Source organism: Symphalangus syndactylus, chromosome 6, assembly GCF_028878055.3.
Source record: "Symphalangus syndactylus isolate Jambi chromosome 6, NHGRI_mSymSyn1-v2.1_pri, whole genome shotgun sequence".
NCBI lineage: Eukaryota > Metazoa > Chordata > Mammalia > Primates > Hylobatidae > Symphalangus > Symphalangus syndactylus.
The window spans coordinates 24,782,117-24,804,322 of record NC_072428.2 but is presented as its reverse complement, the minus strand read 5'-3'; the positions used below and the strand labels follow the sequence as shown (position 1 = coordinate 24,804,322).

At 34.1% G+C, this 22,206-nt stretch overlaps 1 protein-coding gene across 8 annotated transcripts in view; it reads right to left on the bottom strand.

Moving 5' to 3' along the window:
• The window catches only part of IMMP1L (inner mitochondrial membrane peptidase subunit 1), a 130,605-nt gene that overhangs the window by 96,841 nt on the left and 11,558 nt on the right, over nucleotides 1-22,206 (bottom strand). For 6 of the 8 annotated variants that reach the window (XR_010121494.1, XR_010121495.1, XR_008658402.2 and 3 more), the window contains exons 2-3: nucleotides 11,998-12,111; nucleotides 1,055-1,313 (exon numbers count right to left, since the gene is read on the bottom strand). The exons of 1 other annotated variant lie outside the window; for it this stretch is intronic. Coding sequence is in view for 3 of the 7 variants with exons in the window: in XM_055282043.2 (XP_055138018.1) it covers nucleotides 1,055-1,133 (79 nt within the window). In the remaining 4 variants the exon portion in view is untranslated. The remainder of the gene's footprint in view (nucleotides 1-1,054; nucleotides 1,314-11,997; nucleotides 12,112-22,206) is intronic. One more of the 8 variants, XM_055282044.2, reaches the window with a different exon arrangement.

Below are 22,206 nucleotides of genomic sequence, written 5' to 3'. Positions count from 1 at the left end.
TAAAAGATACTACACATAAACAGAGGTGGTAGTACATTAATGGTGTACATCAGGTATAAAATTGATTATATTTTAATTATTTTTATAATTTCAAGAAAATAGTCACCTATATTTAGTTAAAATGTTAAAGTTTAAAAACATTTAGACTGAGGCTGTATAATTTATTTTTTAAAAGATACAGCTACTAAACAAAAAAGCTATGAGATAAAAACCAAGTTCTACGAATAAATATTTTAAAATTAAATACTCTAAGATCATAACACTGACAACACTAATTATCTTTTCTAGTCTTGGCAGTTACATTGCATACTGTTTGGGTGACTGATGGGATAATTTCACTTCATTTTCTCTCAGTTTATATTGGATCGTGTTAGAGAAAAATATTAAAATAATTAACACCTCTAGCCAAAGTACTTGATAAAGTTTTTAGCTGAAATAAAAGCTAAAAAAATCAATTAACTAACGCACTGATTTTTAAGCACACAACTAAACCTCCATCTAAAGGAAAAGTTACTAAGAATCACTGATTTTTAAAAATAAGTTATTCAGTATTCCTATTTACTCTATACTTTTATATATTAAAATCATATACTTTCACCAAAAGCCCTTTCATCAGCAGTTTCAGCTAGCATTACCTTCATTACAAAAAATATAGGTGTCTATATATTTCAAATTATGTTTTATTCACCAAACACATTTCATCAGTAGCAACTGAAGCAGTCAAAAACAGGTAAAACATATGACAAAACAAATTATTTCAATTCCTTACAGCTAGACTTTTTGATTAATTTCATAGTGGCTCTATAGCCAAAAGAATATAAAAGTATTTAAATTAATATTTGATCTCAAATATGAATTGTTACCAATAGTAAATAATTTGTCATTCAACTAAAAAAACCAAGACATCATTGATCAACTTTTCTATTTCAATAGCTTAATACATTTTGAATCATATAGCTTAGTTTGTATATGTCTTGCATAATTTTAAGTCACATTGCTTAAAATAAGGTTACATATTCTAAATAATAAAGAGCATATTCTTTGCCTTGATCACCTGATTTTTTGTTGTTGTTGTTTATAAAATTAATCACAGTTAGCAGGGCAGAAATAGCTTTGAGCTTCATGAATGACATCCAAGAGATGGGAAAGGATTAGTTCTCAGTTGCTGCCAGTTATAGCGCCAGGTGGCTTTTTCTGCAGTGAAGGTGTTACCGATAATCCCATTACACTGGTACTAAATCTTGCAGACATCAAAATTATCACCAAGGTTCCTTTTCATCCTATCCTTTCCAAATGACTGGAAGTCGCTTCACCTGAAAGAAGTCAAATCCACATGCAGCTGCTGTTTTAGCCGGCAGCAAACTCCCTGAGAATGTCAGTCGTGATTCAATTTTGCTGTGCTGGTGGCCCCCTATTCCCTGTCCAATAATACATCTGTTAAAAAATCCTACAGCTACAAATCAAGTTTAATCCTACCAGGGACCTCATGTTGGTCTTGTCTTCCAAAAAGGCAGCAGATTCTGCTGTCTATCTCTGCTAGTATCTAGGGAATACCCTTTAAATCCCAGCCCTACTTAGAAGAATAAGCTAAGGATCACAAAACATGACCTCAAAAACCCTGATATGACTATATTCTGACCCAGAGGCATTCATTCTAGGTGAAGATTAGAACTTTGCATAATAAGATTACACAGCAAGTGAATGATATCAAGGGACTATCCATATGCAGCCGCCTGGTTTTGTATAGACAGCCTGTGCTCTGCAATATGCAGTGCAGACGAAAAAGAGCTTGGTCTTTCTAGCTGAAATAAAATAGATTCACATAAATTAGTTGGCCATTTCCAGATTTCTAAATCCCCTATTACATCTTTTATTGACAGCTCCTGTGAGGATAGCACAAATGTTATTCCTTTTTATTCTGTGCTTCTATAACAATCATGCTCTGTAATTGAAATGTACATAGATTATGTCTAGAAATTAACATCTTGTTTGCTGTAATCTTGGATTACAATTGACTGTGTACATAATAAAATTAGGAAATCAATGGACAGATTTATCATCTCCAAGAAACTAGAGGTATTGTTTAAAGAATAGTTTAACATTTTGTGCCAACACTTTAAATGCAGGAGTCACAGGGAGTAGTCAATAAAAATGTGAGTCCAAGAATACAGCAGGCATTGGCTAATAACTAAAAATTATATTACATAAAATTAGGTCATAGCCCTCGAAATTTAGAAAATGTGAAAAACTCAGAGATTTCACAAATATGGTTTCTCTAACTCATACTTGTGCAGTCAATTATATATGAACATTTTAAATAAAATATGTATGCCTACAGTATTTTATATAAATTTCCTTGATCATTTTATAACTATACTTTAAAATATTTTAATCAACTCAAATCAATTATAATTCAAGGTTTTATAATTCTTAACTATATGTTTTTAAAATAGTTATCAGTGAAGAAATCTCTCCTCACATTTAAATATGTACAGAACATTTTAAATGTATAGAATTCTAGAGAAATTAGGAAAATGATATTTTATAATCAGCTTCTTCCACCCATGACATATACAGCTATACCAGCTTATCTAAGCAAATTTATATGAAAAGACAGATTCATATACATTTACACAAACATCTGTCCAGAATAAATCTGAGGATGTCAAGATGTTGTAAGTTTTACATAAAAAAAAAAAAGTACTAATATTTGCCATGGAATTCTTGTAAAACTAAGCTCCTAAGTATACTTGCAATATGGCTTGACAAGTTTGATTTGCCTACAATTTTTGAGGAACACTCCACATTTATTACATTAGTCATTATCGCCTCATCATTACAATCTCTGTAAACATATCTGTACAATGTCTGATAAGTACTCAGAAGTCAGGTGACACAATTAGATTTTATGTATCACACAGAAAGATATAAGCCAATGGTATCAGTGCTATACAAAACTATGTAATTTCAACTACATAGTACATGAATATTCTTTGGTTACCTTGACTAGGATTATTACTAGAAAAATAAGAAATGTAAAAAGTACATATTTTTGTTATGATGTTTTGTTAAAACTGTGTAATACTTTAGAACTATACTGTTCAATAAGGTGGCCACTAGCCTTATGAGGCCACTTAAAAGATGACTAGTCCAAATTGAGATGTACTATAAGTATTAAACACACACTGGACTTCAAAGACTTAATACAAAAGAGGGAAAGTATTTTGTTAATGTTTATATTGATTACGTATTGAAAATATTTTGGTTATAGTTGATTATGATCCATATTATGTTTCTAATGGACAGTACCACTTTAGCAGGTCTTATATTTTCCTATGTTCCTAAGCCAAATGAAATGGTGCAACTAATAAAAATACTGAAGCAGAGGGTTAATTATGGAAGAACAAACATCCCAGTGTCAAATCTGGTAGATAAGCTTAGTAAAGAAAGTATAATATCCTGTCATTTTAGCTTCTACTTCATATCTTCAGTTTAAGGATGGTGGTGGAAGAAGAGAAGATCTGCCAAACTGCTGACCATCAATGTATAAAAAAATAATGATGTGATGTAGTTATAAAATGCTTTAGTCCAGTAAATATAGGTTTTTAAAAAAATTGTCTGGAGCAATTTCATAAAAGACTAGTGAGGTCTGTGTTACTTCCTCATTGAGCTCAAAAGATAGCAACTTCAAAAAACATGTTTAGATCTAGAAAGGGATAAACTTTTTTCTATGGTGTTATTATAATTGGTTACATTCAAATTTTTAAAGTACATTTAAGTAATAACTACAGAGATCTGAGGCATTTAGTACACTTCAGAATATTCACAAAATAAAAAGATCAACATTATAAATTATTAGTAGGCTGCTTTTCTATTAGTCTTTTGATCGTATCATCAATGAAATTATTTTAAAAATCCTTTAATAAAAAGGGTTTATAGAAATAAGTAAAACTGAAAAAATTTAATTCAGGAAATGTAATTATTCATTTAGAATGACTAGACAACTGATGTTATACAACTAAAACACAAAGTTTATCTTTGTCACACATTGGAATATGATTTTAATATAAACATGTTCTTAAGGTACTAACTCATTTTAAAAGTTGCTTTTTCATAATCATTCCTTTATAATATCTATCTGTAATACTGAGGCTAAAGATGAAATTGAAATATGAGTATCAATAAATAAGATGAATAAAATTTAAATCAATTTTTTATGACCTAGTCATGCTACTTATTTTTAGCCTTTTACAATTATGTAGGTTTATTCCTTTTCTGGTTACAAGTATCACATAGACATTACACATACACACACACCAAAGCAAAATAATAACAAAAAAACTTTCTAACCATCAATAGATGAGTGCAATGATATTCAGTCTGAGTTAATCTCCAGACATCCAAATTCATGAATAAAAATTCATCAGTTTTAAATACACTGAGCCTATTAAGCAAGAACAAAAGCATATGCACAAAAGAGCTTTTAATATATTTCAAAGCCCACAAGAGCCATGGTCTCATTAAAATTATAAATTACACAAACATGGAATGAAGATTCAAACTGCAGTGCAGCTAAGCAGATTACAGAAAACTCCGCGTTCCATATGATAACACACCATGGCCCTCCCAGATGGGGGCTTGGAACAAAAAGGCCATCACCACAGCTAGGGAAAACCTCCTTGTGATCTCTGGTTTCTGTTCAGCAGATGACAGCCAAATAATATGTTGATTATTCTGTTTGTGCTGCTAAGCTTGTAAGATGGAATAAAGCGATATGATCTATTGTGAACCCAATGCTAATGTGTTGCTCCACTCATAAATAATATACTGAATTTATTTTCAAACTATCTCTTATCTGAATTTCAGTTTTTAAATGCATGAATTAAAATAAAAGCCAGTATAAAATAATACTTAATTTGATGCTTTAAACTAAAAAATGCAATTGGCAAGTGAAAAATATCTAAATACTTAGTGAAGAGTTATTACAATCACCTTTCTTTAATTTCAGCACTGTAATGGGAGACAAAAAAACACTTTTAAATAGGCAATTACTTTCATTAGGAAATATAAATATAAAATTAAGTAATATAATAATCGTGAAGTTAATAATATACATTATGGACAAGATAAAAACTAAAATATCAGGGCATGCAAAAACACTTTTCTACAACATCATAGCCCATAATCAGAACATATAGTGAATGCATTTTTGAACAATAAAAAGAATAATTGAAGACCTCATAAATGTTAATAACTTGCACAAGAAATCTTACTTAAAATTTAAAAGAAGTTTATAAAAATAATTTTCAAATAGCTAGCATTTTATTTTGATTTGGTGACAAAAGTTAAAACCTAATTTTTCCCTCAATTTAAAAAAAAAAGGTATATTTAAAATCCTAAGCTTTAAAGATGATGCCCAAATGAAGTAACAGGGATTGTGTCTGTGAATACAAAATTATGTATTTCATGAATAAACATACTTATGAATACTATTGCTTAAAATATTAAAAATCATAACATTTAACTCTTCGCCCCAAAATTCCTCCCTTAATACTCTAGTAGACTCTCCTTAAAGGCAAACAAACAACTGAAGTAGTACATTAAAACTGCATATAAGGTGAACATGAATCAACACACTGTTTTCTTAAGGGAGTATTTTATAGACAGTACATAATTACGGTCATCGGCCTAAGTCCACCTCATTTTTTCTGTCTCCAGATACAAACTGAGTCCAAAAGCACTGCAAAACTCCATAATATGTAAATACAGACTGAAATTTTAAATCGAAAGGTAAAGCAAAAATGCTTTTAAAGAAAAACTAAGAAGATAAAACATTCTTGAAGTAGATAAATATTTCTTAAACAAGAATTAAAAAGCACTAAACATCAATGATGAACTAGACTACTTTAAAGACATAAACTTCTGTTCATTAAAAGCACTATTAAGAGAGTAAAAAGACAAACCTCATAGAAGAAATAGTTGAAATACCTATCATCAATGAAGAACTCATATTTTGAATATATAAAGAACTCCCACAAATCAAAGGAAATGACAGATAGGCTAACAGAAAAGTGGGCCAAAGAAGTGAACCAGAACTTCACAGAAGAAAATAACCAAACAGCCAATATATACATGAAAAAGTACTTGACTTCATTAATTGGGGAAATATAAAGTAAAATCGTTACGGTATACTACTTTGTACCCACCAGAATTGGAAAAATGAAAAAGATGGGTGGAAAAAAACGAGTGTTGGAAACATGTGGAGCAACTAGAACTCTCTCGCATACTATAAATATAGCCTGATACAAACATTTTAGAAAACTGTTCTCCATTGTTGCTTAAAGCTGAACATATATATGTTGCTGACCAGTAATTTTGCTCCTAGTTATATCACCAAAAGAAATGTGTAGATACATAACTCAAGAAATACATATTAGAATGTTCATAATAGCATTATACAGAAACCACGCAAACATCCACCTACAGTAGAATGGATAAATAATAGTTACATATTCACAACTACATGCAGCAATAAAAACAAACTACAACTATGTAGATAAATCTTATGACACAATGTTGAACAAAGGAAATCAGACACCAAAAATTATACTGTATAATTTCCTATATATAATACAAAAACAAGAAAAATGAATCTTTCCTATTAAAATTCAAGGCAGTGATTATCCTTGTTGGGGGAGGGGACATGGTGACTGGAAGGGTGCATGAAGGTGTCTTCTGGAGTGCTGATAATGTTCTTTTACTTTATCTGCGTGCTGGTTATATGGGTATATTTGGTTTACAAAAAATTCATTAGGCTATCCACTTACAATGTGTGCACTTTTCTGCATGTGTAGCTTTCTTTAAAGAAGGCACTTTTACATAAAAATACACAGATGTACAAAGATAGTCAAAATCCTTGTCATAAGAAATTTAGGAACTGACATGTATATAATCTAAGGGAGAAAACTGAGGGTTCTTACCTTATCTATTTGAATAACCAAATTTTCAACTACATAGTTAACTTCCTGGATGCTTATAAATGGAAGACATTTCTAACATTCACCCTATTATCTTCCCCTGATCCCAATCATGTATTCAGAGATATCTAGTCTTCGTGTTGGAAGTAACTGATATTGCTATTACAACACAGCTTTTAAAATAGTCTCAGGACTGAAGATTTGCCTTTATATGTGGGAAACTAAAGTGGTACAGAATACAGTATACAGAATATATGCTTGCCGTTTTTGCTCTTCCTCCCAAATTTCATAAGCATTAGTTTGTTAATCATGAATGTGTATTACTTAATTTAATAGCATTCCTTGAAAACCTTCATTTTAATTTTTCAATGAAATTAAAATATAATTTACTCTTTAATAACAATACCATACACATTAAATAAAGCTTCATGATAATCTGATAATAAAATATACATCTCATATCTCCCAATTAAATATTTCCCTTGTTTCCATACTAGAATCAATATATGATTTATAATACTTTTTTTTTTTTTTTTTTTTTTGAGATGGAGTCTCACTCTGTCACCCAGGCTGGAGTGCAGTGGCACGATCTCGGCTCACGGCAAGCTCCGCCTCCCGGGTTCACGCCATTCTTCTGCCTCAGCCTCTCTGAGTAGCTGGGACTACAGGCGCCCACCACCACACCCGGCTAATTTTTTGTATTTTTAGTAGAGACGGAGTTTCACCATGGTCTCGATCTCCTGACCTCGTGATCTGCCCGCCTTGGCCTCCCAAAGTGCTGGGATTGCAAGCGTGAGCCACCGCGCCCGGCTAATACTTTTTTTCTTATATTGAAAAGATGCTTTAAGAGATAAGCTAGGAAAGATCATCCAAAGATTATTATAGTTTATGTTTAATTTGTATAACAAATATTTATTTATTCACTGCTTACTATCTGCCAGGCTCTAGGGAAAATAGAATAAAAATAGCTAATTTTACAGTAAATATAGCAGGCTTGCCCCTTTCTTTCACTCTCATTTGATTTACAAATAAAACTATTTTCAACTACTAACATATTCAAAAGTTAAAACTAACCTAAAAGATATATATAGTAAAAGTCCCATCTTCCCTGTTTTCTTCTTCATCCCCACAAAGATTCAGATTTTGCATAAACCTCCAGATTTTGTTATGTAAATATAAGCAAATATGAATATATGGTTTTATTCCCCTCCCAATTTACACAAAAAATACCTTACTGTACATTGTTTTGAATTCTGCTTTTTCCAAATAACAATGGTATGTGAAAAACTTTCCAAATTTTCATATAGAAAAAAATCCATTTTTTTTAACAGCTGTAGAGTATTTCATTGTATAGTTATGTCATAGTTCATTTAACGAACACGTTGCCAATAGACACTAAGGAATTTCCAATCTTTTGCTACCACACACAAAGCTACAATGAAAACTCCTATACATATGTTATTTTTAAGTACACACAAGAATTTCTGTAATAAATTCCCAAAATTGGTACTGAGATGAGGTAAATGCATCGGTCTTTTTCTAGAAATTGCCAATTTGCATTCCACAGGAGTTGCATCATTTTGCACTTCCACAACATAATGCATCTCTGATTTATCCTGAAAAAAAGCTATTCCTCTCTCCGGGCCTCTAAAATACTTTGTTTATAAGGCAATTTCCAACAATGTGCTCACCGCAATAAACTACATAAAGCTCTTGGTTTTTTTTTTTTCCCAGATGCAAATGTAAAATTTGTTGACTTAGTAAGGTTAAAAGCAAATAAATTTTCAAATTAAAAAACAAACCTCATATAAACTCAGTAAATCAGCATATTAATGCCTAAATGTGCTGGGATAGCAATTGTTTGTCTTTCTAATATCTCCTGTGCTCCAAAAACAAATATATTCCCTATTCCAGTTTTTTAAAAAATTCACATTCAATAGTTTATAAATGGATACGAAGTCAAATGCATTTCACTTCTAAATGAATATTTTCCTAAACCACTTAAATGTTTTCATGAAGTCAAATCTGTGTTACTTCTATATTTTTTTAAAGCCATAATTTCAAAAGTGATTTAACCTTTATAACTGCCATTTTTAACAGGTAGTATCTCTAATGTATTATTTTTATTTCAATGTCTATCCTATCAAATATTTAATAATTAGAAAACAAACACCAAGTCCACTGGACTTCCTATTTGAAGTCATACTTAAGTAAATCAGTTTCAATAAGCCTACAACTGTTTAGCTGGAAAATATGTAAATGATCATATTTATTCCCCAAATAAGGATACGCAACCTATGTTGCATATATATTAGACGGAAATCAGTCGGTCAGACAGAAATCAGTCTGAGGTTATCTCAATACCCTGTAAAAACAAAGTGGCTAGACTAGTTGCTGATGCCAAAATGAATTTTAAAATGCTAGCACACATTCTCTGCTCTTACAGTCAGCAGATGTGAAAGAACCATACTTAAGCTCTCACCTAAGTAATACATAATGTTAGGCAAATGCGTTGATTTTAAATATGAGTCAAACAGAAGGCACTGACAACAAAAAGCAAGAATTACCTAACAAATGTAAAAGAAAACAAAACAAATGAGAAAACACATCACAGTAGCTCTAAGGACAAAAAAGCTTATCAGGCTAGGATAATTTAGAAGAAAACAGTCCAACACAGCATACAATTCTGAGGAAATCACTTTAATTCTGTAAAATGACTGATGTTCACAGTAACAACTCAGAGCCATTATAAAAAAACTTAAAAGCGTATTCTGTTTAAGAGAACAAAGACGTACGTTTTTCTGATGAAGTACTCAAAGTAAAACGTCTCAGTTAAAATCAGAATATACAGTGGTTACCCTTTAGAAGATGAACTGTGATAAAGTGCAATAACATTATGGGGGCTTTAGATGTGCAAATTTTTTTTCTTGTAATGACCTTTCCTTGCGATAGACATGCAACTTTCTATGCTAAGCCAGTTCTTAGTTAATAGCCAAAAGAATATCTGATTTTTTCTGCAAGCTATTTAGGCATATTTTCACTTAAATGACTGCAACACTCAAGAAAAGTCCTGATTTCATTTTACTTTAAGTTGTAACTGCCAAAGTAGACAGGTTAGTCTGGTTTCTAGCTCCAATTTGCTAAATGGCCTTGTTCAAGGGACTCAGTCTCTCTAGTCCTTAGTTTCTTCATCAGTAAAGTAAAGGAGTTATAGAAGGCATGACATGTTACTAAATAGAATAAGTGTGCTAACAAAGTGAAACAAAGAGTTACTGCATTAGGTCCTGTATCTACATCCATACTATAACTAGATCTATCTATATGTACTCTATATTTAAACTATCTCAAACTATACGTCACTTTACTATATATGTAAGGCCTACAATAAAAGAAATGATAATCATTTTAGAAACTTCCCCAACATTTAATATTGTTACTGTCAGGATATAAACAAATGTACACATGATATGTAACCAGGATATTTTTTAAAACACATTCTCAGCAATGTCATCAAATACTAGAAACAACTCAATGATCTACCAACAGCAGAATGGATGAATAAATTCTGGCACATTTAATTCAAAGAGATAATACATAATAACAAAAATGAATGAAATAAAACTACACATAACTACATGGACAACTCTTCAAAACATAATACTGAGTAAAGGAAGAAAGAATACACGATTCATAAAGATTAAAAAGAGGCAAAAAAAAGTAAACATACTGCTTAGGAATACACATAAAGTGACAAAGTTATATTAAAAATTGTATAAATAATTACCATTAAAGTCATGATACTGGTTACCTCTAAAGAAAAGAAAGTATATCAAGAGTTTCTGGGATGCCAGTAATACTCTATGGTTACAAAGATGTATGCTAAATATTTAATTTATAATTATTCATTGTATTATATATTTATGTTCCTGTATCACATTTTACAACAACAAGTTATAATTATATACTTTCTAAAATAATACTAATATATTTTTATAAAAAGGAAGGATTCCTTTCTGCTGTCAACAATTTCCTTGATCTACATTTCTAATTTTTAATGCAATATTTTAATAATGAAGAAACAAGTTACTATGCCTAATTCTCCACAATCCTAATTAAAAGTAGATTTCAGAGGCTTACTTAATAGCTACAAAATAATACCAGGCCTTTAAATAATATAAGATCAGTTATCCTGCCAGATCTTGGCTTAGCAGCTCCATGTTGTTTCTGTCTGTCATTCTTCTTTTCAAGAAAATGCATGCTCATTAATTCCAAATGATATTCAGGTAATAATTTGAGGCATGCTGCATTTCAAAAAATACAATAGCTTAGCCCTAAGGTAGGAAGAAACACACTTCTAACTTTCACACATTTTAAAATAATTTTAGGAGCACTTGTCTATGCATACAACATGAAGGTCCATGATAGGCAAGTCACAGACACTACAGATGAAATCCACACTATGAGTACCAGAAAACATGATAGCTGGATTATAGCATAGATATACGATGTCTAACGTAAATTATACTGGGGCAGTTTTATATATTTTCTTTGGAAAAACAAAAGTACAGGGAATGGAAATTATTACAGAACACTTAACAGTAAACTAACTTACATTACAAAAAAACCCCACACAATTTACAAAATCCTCAAAGGTTCACCACCTAGAAGCATCCTTCAGTGTGTACAGTTATTCCAACTTTTAGATGCCGCTCAACGGGAAGCAGACAATGAAATTTTGAAACAAGACTATCAGTACTTTCATCAGGCTCCAGGTATCAACATGATGGCAATGATACAGCACCTTTATAATAGTTGCTTTTGTTGCATACTATTGGTTTTTGTGAATGCAGCCAAAGATTCCCCTCCTTAGTGGGTCCAACTAACCAGTTATTTGCCCATCTATTAAGTGCCAACTTTACAAAATTACACTGTGTCCAGCAGGGAGCAGCATTACAACAGTCATAAGAGTTAAGTTGAACATGAAACCGACAGAAGAAAAAGGAGGAAAAAGCCCACTTACCATAGGTCTGTTCTATAATTCATTCAATTTTTAGGGAAGTTGCAGGGCTTCCAGAAAAAAAAAAAATAAAGCATGTCTCAAAGCATAGGTGGGTGATCCATGATTTCAGGAATCCTAAAGCAGGAAATCAAAATTGTATTAGTTGAAAGCTATTTTCAACCATATTGAGTTGAATTAGTAGTATATACTATGGCTGAATGACAGTTGTAAAGGTGCATCTTCCTCTTAATGGGTCCATGAGATCTTGAATTCAGGAATTTTATGACGCTTTGGAAAAAATGACTTAAAAAAACAGAGAATATTAAAGTCCTTTATCCATCAGAGAATTCAGGTCAAAGAAGAAAGTAATAGCTAATAGATTATATGAGATCAACTAGAAAGAACTATTACGGTCCAAGAGTTAAATGAGTTGACAGGGCAACCATCAACAGTTCATTAAACTCTTCTAGACTGAGATATAGAAAGGATACAAACATTAACTTCTACAGGTCAGCATGAATACCTGAGGTTAATTTTAAGAATAAAAAAGCAGTAGAAAAGCAGAATACAATACTAGTCATATAAGACTAAATTAGATATGTACTGAATATAACGAATGTGTGATACTGTAAAAAAAAAACCTTGTGACCAGTTATAATACGACGAAGGCAAAACAATACATCCACTGACTTGGATGTCAAAATCTGCCTCATAGTCAATTATAATAATTCTATCTTAGTTCTTATGATTAAGAAAATAAGTGTTATTTTTTATTTTTTTTATTTTTATTTATTTATTTATTTATTTATTTATGTATTTATTTATTTATTTATTTTTGAGACAGAGTCTTGCTCTGTCACCCAGGCTGGAGTGCAGTGGCACAATCTCGGCTCACTGCAAGCTCCGCCTCCCGGGTTCAAGCCATTCTCCTGCCTCAGCCTCCCGAGTAGCTGGGACTACAGGTGTCCGCCACCATGCCCAACTAATTTTTTTGTATTTTTAGTAGAGTCGGGGTTTCACCGTGTTAGCCAGGATGCTCTTGATTTCCTGACCTTGTGATCCGCCTGCCTCGGCCTCCCAAAGTGCTGGGATTACAGGCGTGAGCCACCGCACCCGGCCAAAAAGTTTTATTTTTATTTGAAATGTTAAAGTTTGCTTTGTGTGAGTTTGCGTGTGACTTTTCAGTGTCTGCCACAAAAAAACTTTTGCCTTTAAAACAATATATGCATATTCACTTTTAAATATACATAATTGCATATATCTATATAATATACAATATCACATATCAGTATGTTATTAATACATAATGTAACATTTACTTGAAATTTAATTAATATGTAAAATGATTCCTATTTTCTGACAAAATGACACAAGCAGTTTAACTTGGGCGAATGATATAAAGAATATGGTTTCATTCTAATAATTACCATCAATTTGACTGAAGCTGAAAGAAACTCTGATATATTTATCTTCTACCCTTTAGCAGTAAACCATTAGTTGCATTACTTATCATCTTTTGCTCTCCTTAGTCTTCTTATCTTATCTCTTGCCTTTGCTTTTACACATTTCACTTTTCTGATAATTCTTCGTTTCTGCCAGTCTATCTTCCTCCTCTTTTGTAATGCATTTCTGTATCAATTCAAATTTTTAATTCAATCTTCTCTCTTTATGACGCTACCGCTTTTTTTCTTCTTTTATCCCAGTACCTTTAAAAATGAGTTTTCTCCTGTAACAATAGTCTGTTTAAATATATCGTTTCATCCACTTACAAGCACCATGCTTGATCTTAAAAATCTTAACAATCTCACATAATTGTAAGACACAACTAAATATACTTAAATTATATTTGTTATTCATAAAAATTTTTCCTCTGAGTTATTTAAGAACTTGCTAAATGTTTTTAAATTCGATCTTGAAACACGCAAAAATTTCAAGGAAATCTAATCTCACATCTAATCTCTAATCATTCCAAAAAACTAGAGACAACCACTATTCTAATTAAAGAGGTAATTTAGGATCTTACTACATTGATGTGAATAAATATTGAGTAACCAACTTCTCTAAATCAACAGAACTTTAGAGCTATTTATTCACATATGTGTATGCATGTAATGTGCACTATCCACATTAAAAAGCAAAGGTTCATGCCTGTAATCCCAGCACTTTGGGAGGCCGAGGAGGGTGGATCACAAGGTCAAGAGGTCGAGACCATCGTGGCCAACATGGTGAAAACGCGTCTCTACTAAGAATACAAAAATTAGCCGGGCATGGTGGCACGTGCCTGTAATCCCAGCTACTTGGGAAGCTGAGGTAGGAGGAGAATCACTTGAACCCAGGAGGCGGAGGTTGCAGTGCACTCCAGCCTGGCGACAAAGCGAGACTCCATCTAAAAAAAAAAAAAGGCAGTACATTAAATAACCCCCTACTTCTATATATATTATAAAGTCTGAGAAGAAAAATGATTTTCCGGTTCAGCATTCTCTAATATAAACATTAAAGGTATTAGTACGTTGTAACATAATGCCAAAATAATTATTCACAAGGCTTGAAATTTTTTAAACTTTGTACATAGATTACACAACACCATTTATAATATAATTACCTAAAAAGAGACTATAGTGAGTTGAGAAATGGTCCCCCTTCCTGCCTCCCCTACCCAAATTTATGTTCAACTGGAACCTCAGAACATGACCTTATTTGGAAAAAGGGTCTTTGCAGATGTAATTAAGGTAAGGACCAATGTGAGATCATACTAGATTACAAAGGGTCCTAAATCCAACGAGAATGTCCTCATTAGAGACAGAAAAGGACATAGGAAGACACAGAGAAAAGAACAATGTGAAAATGAAGTCAGCCTGGAGTTACACTGCCTCAGGGCAAGGAATAACATGCCACCATAAGCTGCAGAAGCAAAGAAGGATGCCCCCCTAGAGTTTTCATAATAAATATAGCCCTGCTGACAATTTGACTTCGTATTTTTGACCTCCAAAATTGTTAGAAAATTAAACTCTGTGTAAGTCACCAAGTTTTTGTTCATTTGTTATGGTAATTTTAGAGAACTAACATAGATTTTCATACCAAAAACTGGAGTGTTGCTGTGATAGATACCTAAAAATAGAAAAGCAGAAAAAGCCTAGGTTGCCTTGAAGAAATTTTTGGTAGAAAAAGAAATCTTAAGAGAACTCTGCTGAGGGCTCAGAAGGAAGAGAAGAGGTAAAGAAAGCTATCACCTTAAAGAATACTACATTATCATGAAGAGAATGTTGACAGAAATAGGAACATTAAAAAGGTTTCTGATGAACTCTCAAGAAGGAAATGAAGAATATGGTATTGGAAAGTAAAGAAAAAGCAGTCCTTGTTGTAAAGTGGCAGAAAACTTGGCTGAAATGGGTTCTACTATGTGGCGAAAAGTAGAACTTGGTAAGCAATTAACTTGAATATGTAGCTAAGGAGATTTCCAAGCAAAAGTGTTAATGGCGTAGACTGTTTTCTCTAGGCTGCTTACAGTAAAATGTGAAACAAAAGAGATAAATTGAGGAAGAAATTGTTAAGCAAAGAAAAACCTATGATTTGGAGATTTCTTAACCTATCTGAATTGTAAAAGATGCTAAAGCATGCTCTGGAGAAGGGCCAAGGATGTGGCTGAAAAACCTTTTCTGAAGTGACTAGGTATGTGACTAATGAGTCCAATCAATCTTTTCAGCAGAAGCTAGAAATAGAGATGAGGTTATCCAGGAACGATCTTTGAAGAATTCTCTTGTAATGGCGGAGATACTCTAGACATACATGGGAGACCCACACATTTTAAAATATTCAGTAAACCATGCTATAAACACATGCGCTGTCACCCAGGCTTTGTTGTTCTGTCTATAAAGAACAGGCAGAGTAGATTTAGTACAATTCTTAAGGGCCTTGGGATTTTCATAATGGTAAATGAGCACTGGCTTCAACTTAAAGACACCAGTTGCCATTATCCCCTTAGGAGAGTGAGCCTGTCCTGAGAAGCTTCAAAGCCAGGCATTGACTTCTCTCCAGCTATGAAAAGTCCTAGATAGCATCTTCTTCCAACAGAAGGCTGTTTAATCTACATTGAAAATTTGTTACTTCATGTACCCACCTATATCAACTATCTTTGCTAGATATAGGTAACTTGCTGCAGCTCGCCATACACTTTTACGTTATGGCTTCTCTCCTTAAACCTCATTAGTACAACCTCTGCTATCTTTCAAATGTTCTGCAGCTTCCTCACCTCTCTCAGCCTTCACAGAATTGAAGAAACAGCATCTTACTCTGGATTAGGCTTTGACTTGAAGGAACATTGTGGCTGGTTTGATCTATCCAGACAACTAAAACTTTCTCCATATCAGCAATAAGGTCGTTTCTCTTTCTTGTCATTCATGAGTTTATGAACTTTTCCCAATGCATTCATAGCTTAACTGTTTGGCAAGAGGCCTACCTCTTGGCCTGTCTCAGCTTTCAACAAGCCTTCCTTGGTAAGCTTAATCATTTCTAGCTTTTGATTTAAAATGACAAATATGCCATGCTTTCTTTCACTTGAACACTTAAAGACCACTTTAAAGACCACTGTATGGTTAATTTTCCTAATTTCAATACTGTTATGTCTCAGTGACACAATGAAGTGTATAGGGAGTGAATAGGGAGGCCAGCGAAGGAGAGACGGGGGGATAGCTGGTTGACAGAACAGTTAGCACACATACATTTACTGATTGAGTTAACATTCTTATATGGGCACAGTTCCTGGTACCTCAAAACAATTACAATAGCTACATCAAAGATCCTGATCACAGATAACCATCACAGATATAATAATGATGAGAAAGTTTGAAATATTGCAAGAATTACCAAAATGTGACACAGAGACATAAAGTGAGCATGTACTATTGGAAAAATGGCACCAACAGACTTGCTAATTGCAGGGTTGTCACAAATCTTCAAATTGTAAAAAATGCAGTTCTTCAAAGCTCGATACAGGGAAGCACAAATAAGATGATGCATGCCTGTAGTTTTTCTATAACAAATGTTAAGGGACCCTGAAAAGCCAAAATAATTGTATTACTCCATTTTCATGCTGCTATAAAGAACTGGCCAAGACTGGGTAATTTATAAAGAACAGAGGTTTAATTGACTCACAGTTCTGCAGGGCTGGGGAGGCCTCAGGAAACTTACAGTCACGGTGGAAGGAGAAGCAAACATATCCTTCTTCACATGGTGGCAGGAAGGAGAAGTGCCAAGCAAAGTGGGGAAAGCCCCTTATGAAACCATCAGATCTCAGGAGAACTCACTCACTATCACAAGAACAGTATGGGGGTAACCCCCGCCTCCCCCCGCCATGATTCAGTTACCTCCTACCAGTTCCCGTGCACGGTATGTGGGGATTATGGACACTGTAATTCAAGATGACATTTGGGTGGGGGCGTAATCAAACCATATCATTCCACCCCAGCCCCGCCCAAATTTCATGTCCTCACATTTCAAAACACAATCACGCCTTTCCAACAGTTCCCTAAAATCTTAGCTCATTCCAGAATTAACCCAAAAGTCCAAGTCCAAAGTCTCATCTGAGACAAGGAAAGTCCCTTCCACCTGTGAGCCTACAAAATCAAAAGTAAGTTAGTTACTTCCTAGATACAAGGGTATAAGCATTGGGTAACTACACCCATTCCAAATGGTAGAAATTGGCCAAAACAAAGGGGCTATGGGCCCCATACAAGTCCAAAATCCAATAGAGAAGTCTTTAAACCTTAATGTTCCAAAATGATCTCCTTTGACTCCATGTCGCATATCCAGGTCACACTGATGCAAGAGGTGGGCACCCACAGCCTTGGGCAACTCCGCCTCTACGGCTTTGCAGGGTACAGCTCCCCTCCTGGCTGCTTTCATGGGCTGGCTTTGAGTGCCTGCAGCTTTTCCAGGTGCATGGTGCAAGCTGTCAGTGGATCTACCATTCTGGGGTCTGGAGGACCATGGCCCTCTTCTCACAGCTCCACCAGGCTGTGCCCCAGTGGGGACTCTGTGTGGGGGCTTCAACTCCACATTTCCCTTCCTTGTTGCTCTAGCAGAGGTTCTCCATGAGTGCTCCACCCCTGCAGCAGACTTCTGCCTAGTCATCCAGGCTTTTCCATATCTCCTCTGAAATCTAGGAGGAGGTTCCCACACTTCAGTTACTAACTTATGTGCACCCACAGGCCCAACACCACATGGAAGTCACCAAGGCTTGGGGCTTGCACCCTCTGAAGCAATGGCCCAAGCCATACCTTTGACCCTTTAAGCCATGGCTGGAGCTGACACAGCTGGGATGCAGGACACCATGCCCCAGGACTGCACAGAACAGAGGCAACCCTGGGCCCTGCCCAGGAAACCATTTTTTCCTTCTAGAGGCCTGTGATGAAAGGGCTGCTGTGAAGGTCTCTGACATGTCCTAGAGGCATTTTCCCCATTGTCTTGGTTATTAACACTGGGCTCCCTGTTACTCATGCAAATTTCTGTAGCTGTCTTTAATTTCTCTCCAGAAAATGGGTTTTTCTTTTCTATCACACAGTCAGGCTGCAAATTTTCCAAACTTTTTTTTTTTTTTTTTTTTGAGAAGTAGTCTCACTCTGTTGCCCAGGCTGGAGAGCAGTGGTGCGATCTAGGCTCACTGCAAGCTCCACCTCCCAGATTTACTTACGCCATTCTCCTGCCTAAGCCTCCCAAGTAGCTGCGACTACAGGTGCCTGCCACCACGCCCGGCTAATTTTTGTATTTTTAGTAGAAACAGGGTTTCACTGTGTTAGCCAGGATGGTCTCAATCTCCTGACCTCATGATTCACCCACCTTGGCCTCCCAAAGTGCTGGGATTACAGGCGTAAGCCACTGCACCTGGCCCAAATTTTCCAAACTTTTATGCTCTGTTTCCTCTTGAACACTTCACCGCTTAGAAATTTCTTCCACCAGATACCCTAAATCATTTCTTTCAAGTTCAAAGTTCCACAGATCTCCAGGGCAGTGGCAAAATGCCACCAGTCTCTTTGCTAAAGCATAGCAGAGTTACCTTTGCTCCAGTTCCTAATAAGTTGCTCATCTCCATCTGAGACCACCTCATCCTGGACTTCATTGTCCATATCACTATCAGCATTTTGGTCAAAGCCATTCAACAAGTCTCCAAGAAGTTCCAAACTTTCCCACATCTTCGTGTCTTCTGAGCCTTCCAAGTCTCTAGGAAGTTCCAAACTTTCCTATATTTTCCTGTCTTCTTCTGAGCCCTCCAAGTCTCTAGGAAGTTCGAAACTTTCCTACATTTTCCTGTCTTCTTCTGAGCCCTCCAAACTGTTCCAACCTCTGCCTGTTACCCTGTTCCAAAGTACCCTCCTCCACATTTTCAGGTATCCTTATAGCAGCGCCCCACTCCCTCAGCACTAATTTACTGTATTAGTCCATTCTCATGCTAGTCTTAGGCATGCACAAAGAACTGCCTCAGACTGGATAATTTATAAAGAAAAGAGGTTTAGTTGACTCACAGTTCTGCAGGGCTGGGAAGGCCTCAGGAAACTTACAATCATGGCGAAAGGACTTACACACACTGATTTCAAATGTTGATATTATTATTTTAAGCCCTGAGCCAAAATTTAGTACAAAGTTATAGTAAGCAAAAACGTGGTACTAGCATAATGACAGATCTATAGACCAATGGAATAGAATAAAGAGCACAGAAATAGTGTTGACATAAATGGTCAAATGATTTTTGACAAGGGTGCCAAGACCATTCAATGGGGAAAAGGCAGTCTTTTCAACACATAGTATTGAGAAAACTAGATATCAACATAAAAAAGAATGAAGTTGGACTTTTGTCTTACACCATATAAAATTAACTCAAAATAGATCAAAAACCTACATGGAAGAGCTAAAACTACACAACTCTTGATTGGCCATGATTCATTGGATATGGCAACAAAAACAAAGGCCACAAAAGAAATAAAAATATATAAACTAGACTTCCTCAAATTAAAAACTTTTGAGCAACACAAAATACTATCACAAGGAGAAAGTATTTGAATATCATACATCTAAGTAAGGGTCAAGGTCCAGAATATATAAAGAACTCCTATAACTCAAAAACCCGTAAAAAAAAAAAAACCAAAACAAAGCCATTACTCAATTCAAAACCAGCAAAGGTTTTCAAAAGACATCTCTCCAGACAAGGTATACAAATGGCCAATAAGCACATGAAAAGATGTTAAACATCCCTAGTCATTAGGGAAATGCACATCAAAACCACAATAAGGTAACATCATATGCATTAGGATGACTATTATCAAAAAAAGAGAAAATAACAAATGTTGGTAAGGATGTGGTGAAATTGTAACTCTTCTGCACTCCTGGTGGGAATGCAAAATGGTACAGCCAATGTGGAAAACAGTTTGGTGGTACCTTAAAAAATTAATCATAGAATTTTCATATAATCCAGCAATTCCATTGTATGGTATATACCCAAAGGAAATGAAAACAGAGATTCAAACAGATACTTCTATGCCAATGTCCACTGTAGCACTATTTACAATAGCCAAAGGTAGAAACAAGCTAAGAGTCTATCAACAGATGAATGGATAAACCAACTGTGATATATGTGTGTGTGTGTGTATATTATAAATATGTTATCTTATATATGTTATAATGTACATATGTAATCTGATATATGATAATCATATAATAGATAATCCTATATATAATATATATTATACATTATATAATCTATATAATTTTATATATCTAAGAGTATATTATATGATAATCTTATATATTATATCTGATATCATATATGATCTTATATCATATATTATGTAATACAATCTTATATATTATATACAATGATATATGATATATCATCTATTATGTATGATATCATATATATCACCTATTATATATGATTTATATATGATAATCTTATATCATATATTATGATAATCTTATATAAGATTGCATATGTTATATATATGTATTATATATTATATATATACATACAGATGGTCCCTGACTTAGCAATAGTTTCACTTACGATTTTTAACCTTATAATGGGTTTATCAGGGTATTAAATATATTTTCAACTTATGGTATTTTCGACTTAAATTGGGTTTATCAGGACATAACTCCATCATAAGTCAAAGAGCATCTGCAATAGATTATTCAGCCATAAAAAAATGAAGTTTTAATATATGATACAAAATACATGAACTTTGAAAAACATTATGCTGTGAAAAATATTATGCAAATATTAACAAGAATATTGTATGATTCCACTTATATGAGGTGCTTATAATAAGTTGGCAAATTCACTGAGAGTAGAATACAGGTTATTAGGGGTTGAAACAAGAGAGAATAACAAGTTACTGCTTCTTGGGTACAATATTTCTTTTCTTTTTTTTTTTTTTTTGAGATGGGAGTCTCGCTCTGTCGCCAGGCTGGAGTGCAGTGGCGCAATCTCAGCTCACCGCAACCTCTGCCTCCCAGGTTCAAGCAATTCTCCTGCCTCAGCCTCCCAAGTAGCTGGGACTAGAGGCGCGTGCTACCACGCCCAGCTAATTTTTCTATTGTTGGTAGAGACGGGGTTTCAGCATGTTGGCCAGTATGGTCTCGATTTCTTGACCTCGTGATCCTCCTGTCAAAGTGTTGGGATTACAGGCGTGAGCCACTCCACCCGGCCAGGTACAATATTTCTTTTTGAATGATGAAAAAGTTTTAGAAACAGTGGCAATGATTACACAACATTGTAAGTGCTTTTAATGTGACTTCACTTATACTTAAAAACGATGAAAGTAGTGAATTTTATGTTACGTATATTTTTATCACACATACACAAATTTTTTTAAAGGGCTCAAAACCTTGCGCCAGTTCAGAGGGCAGACACAAATACTTCAGTTAGAGAATCAAAACTGGGCTACTGATAAGCAGTAAAGTGAACATATTCTAATGCTCAGTGAGAGAAAAATGATCCTCATATATGATGATAATCTATTAATTTTCATGTGAGTTGATTTAGGAAATGTTAATAGAAAAAACACAATTTGCTTTATATTTTTAAAAAATTCAACCTTAGAATACCAAATGGACTATAAAATTATTTTCAAATTTTTAATTTTGACTAATGGAAAAACTGTAATACCAAATGATCTTTAACGTTATTCTTTGAACCTTTCACTTTGGGGAATAAAAAATATAATAAACAGAACTATAAAA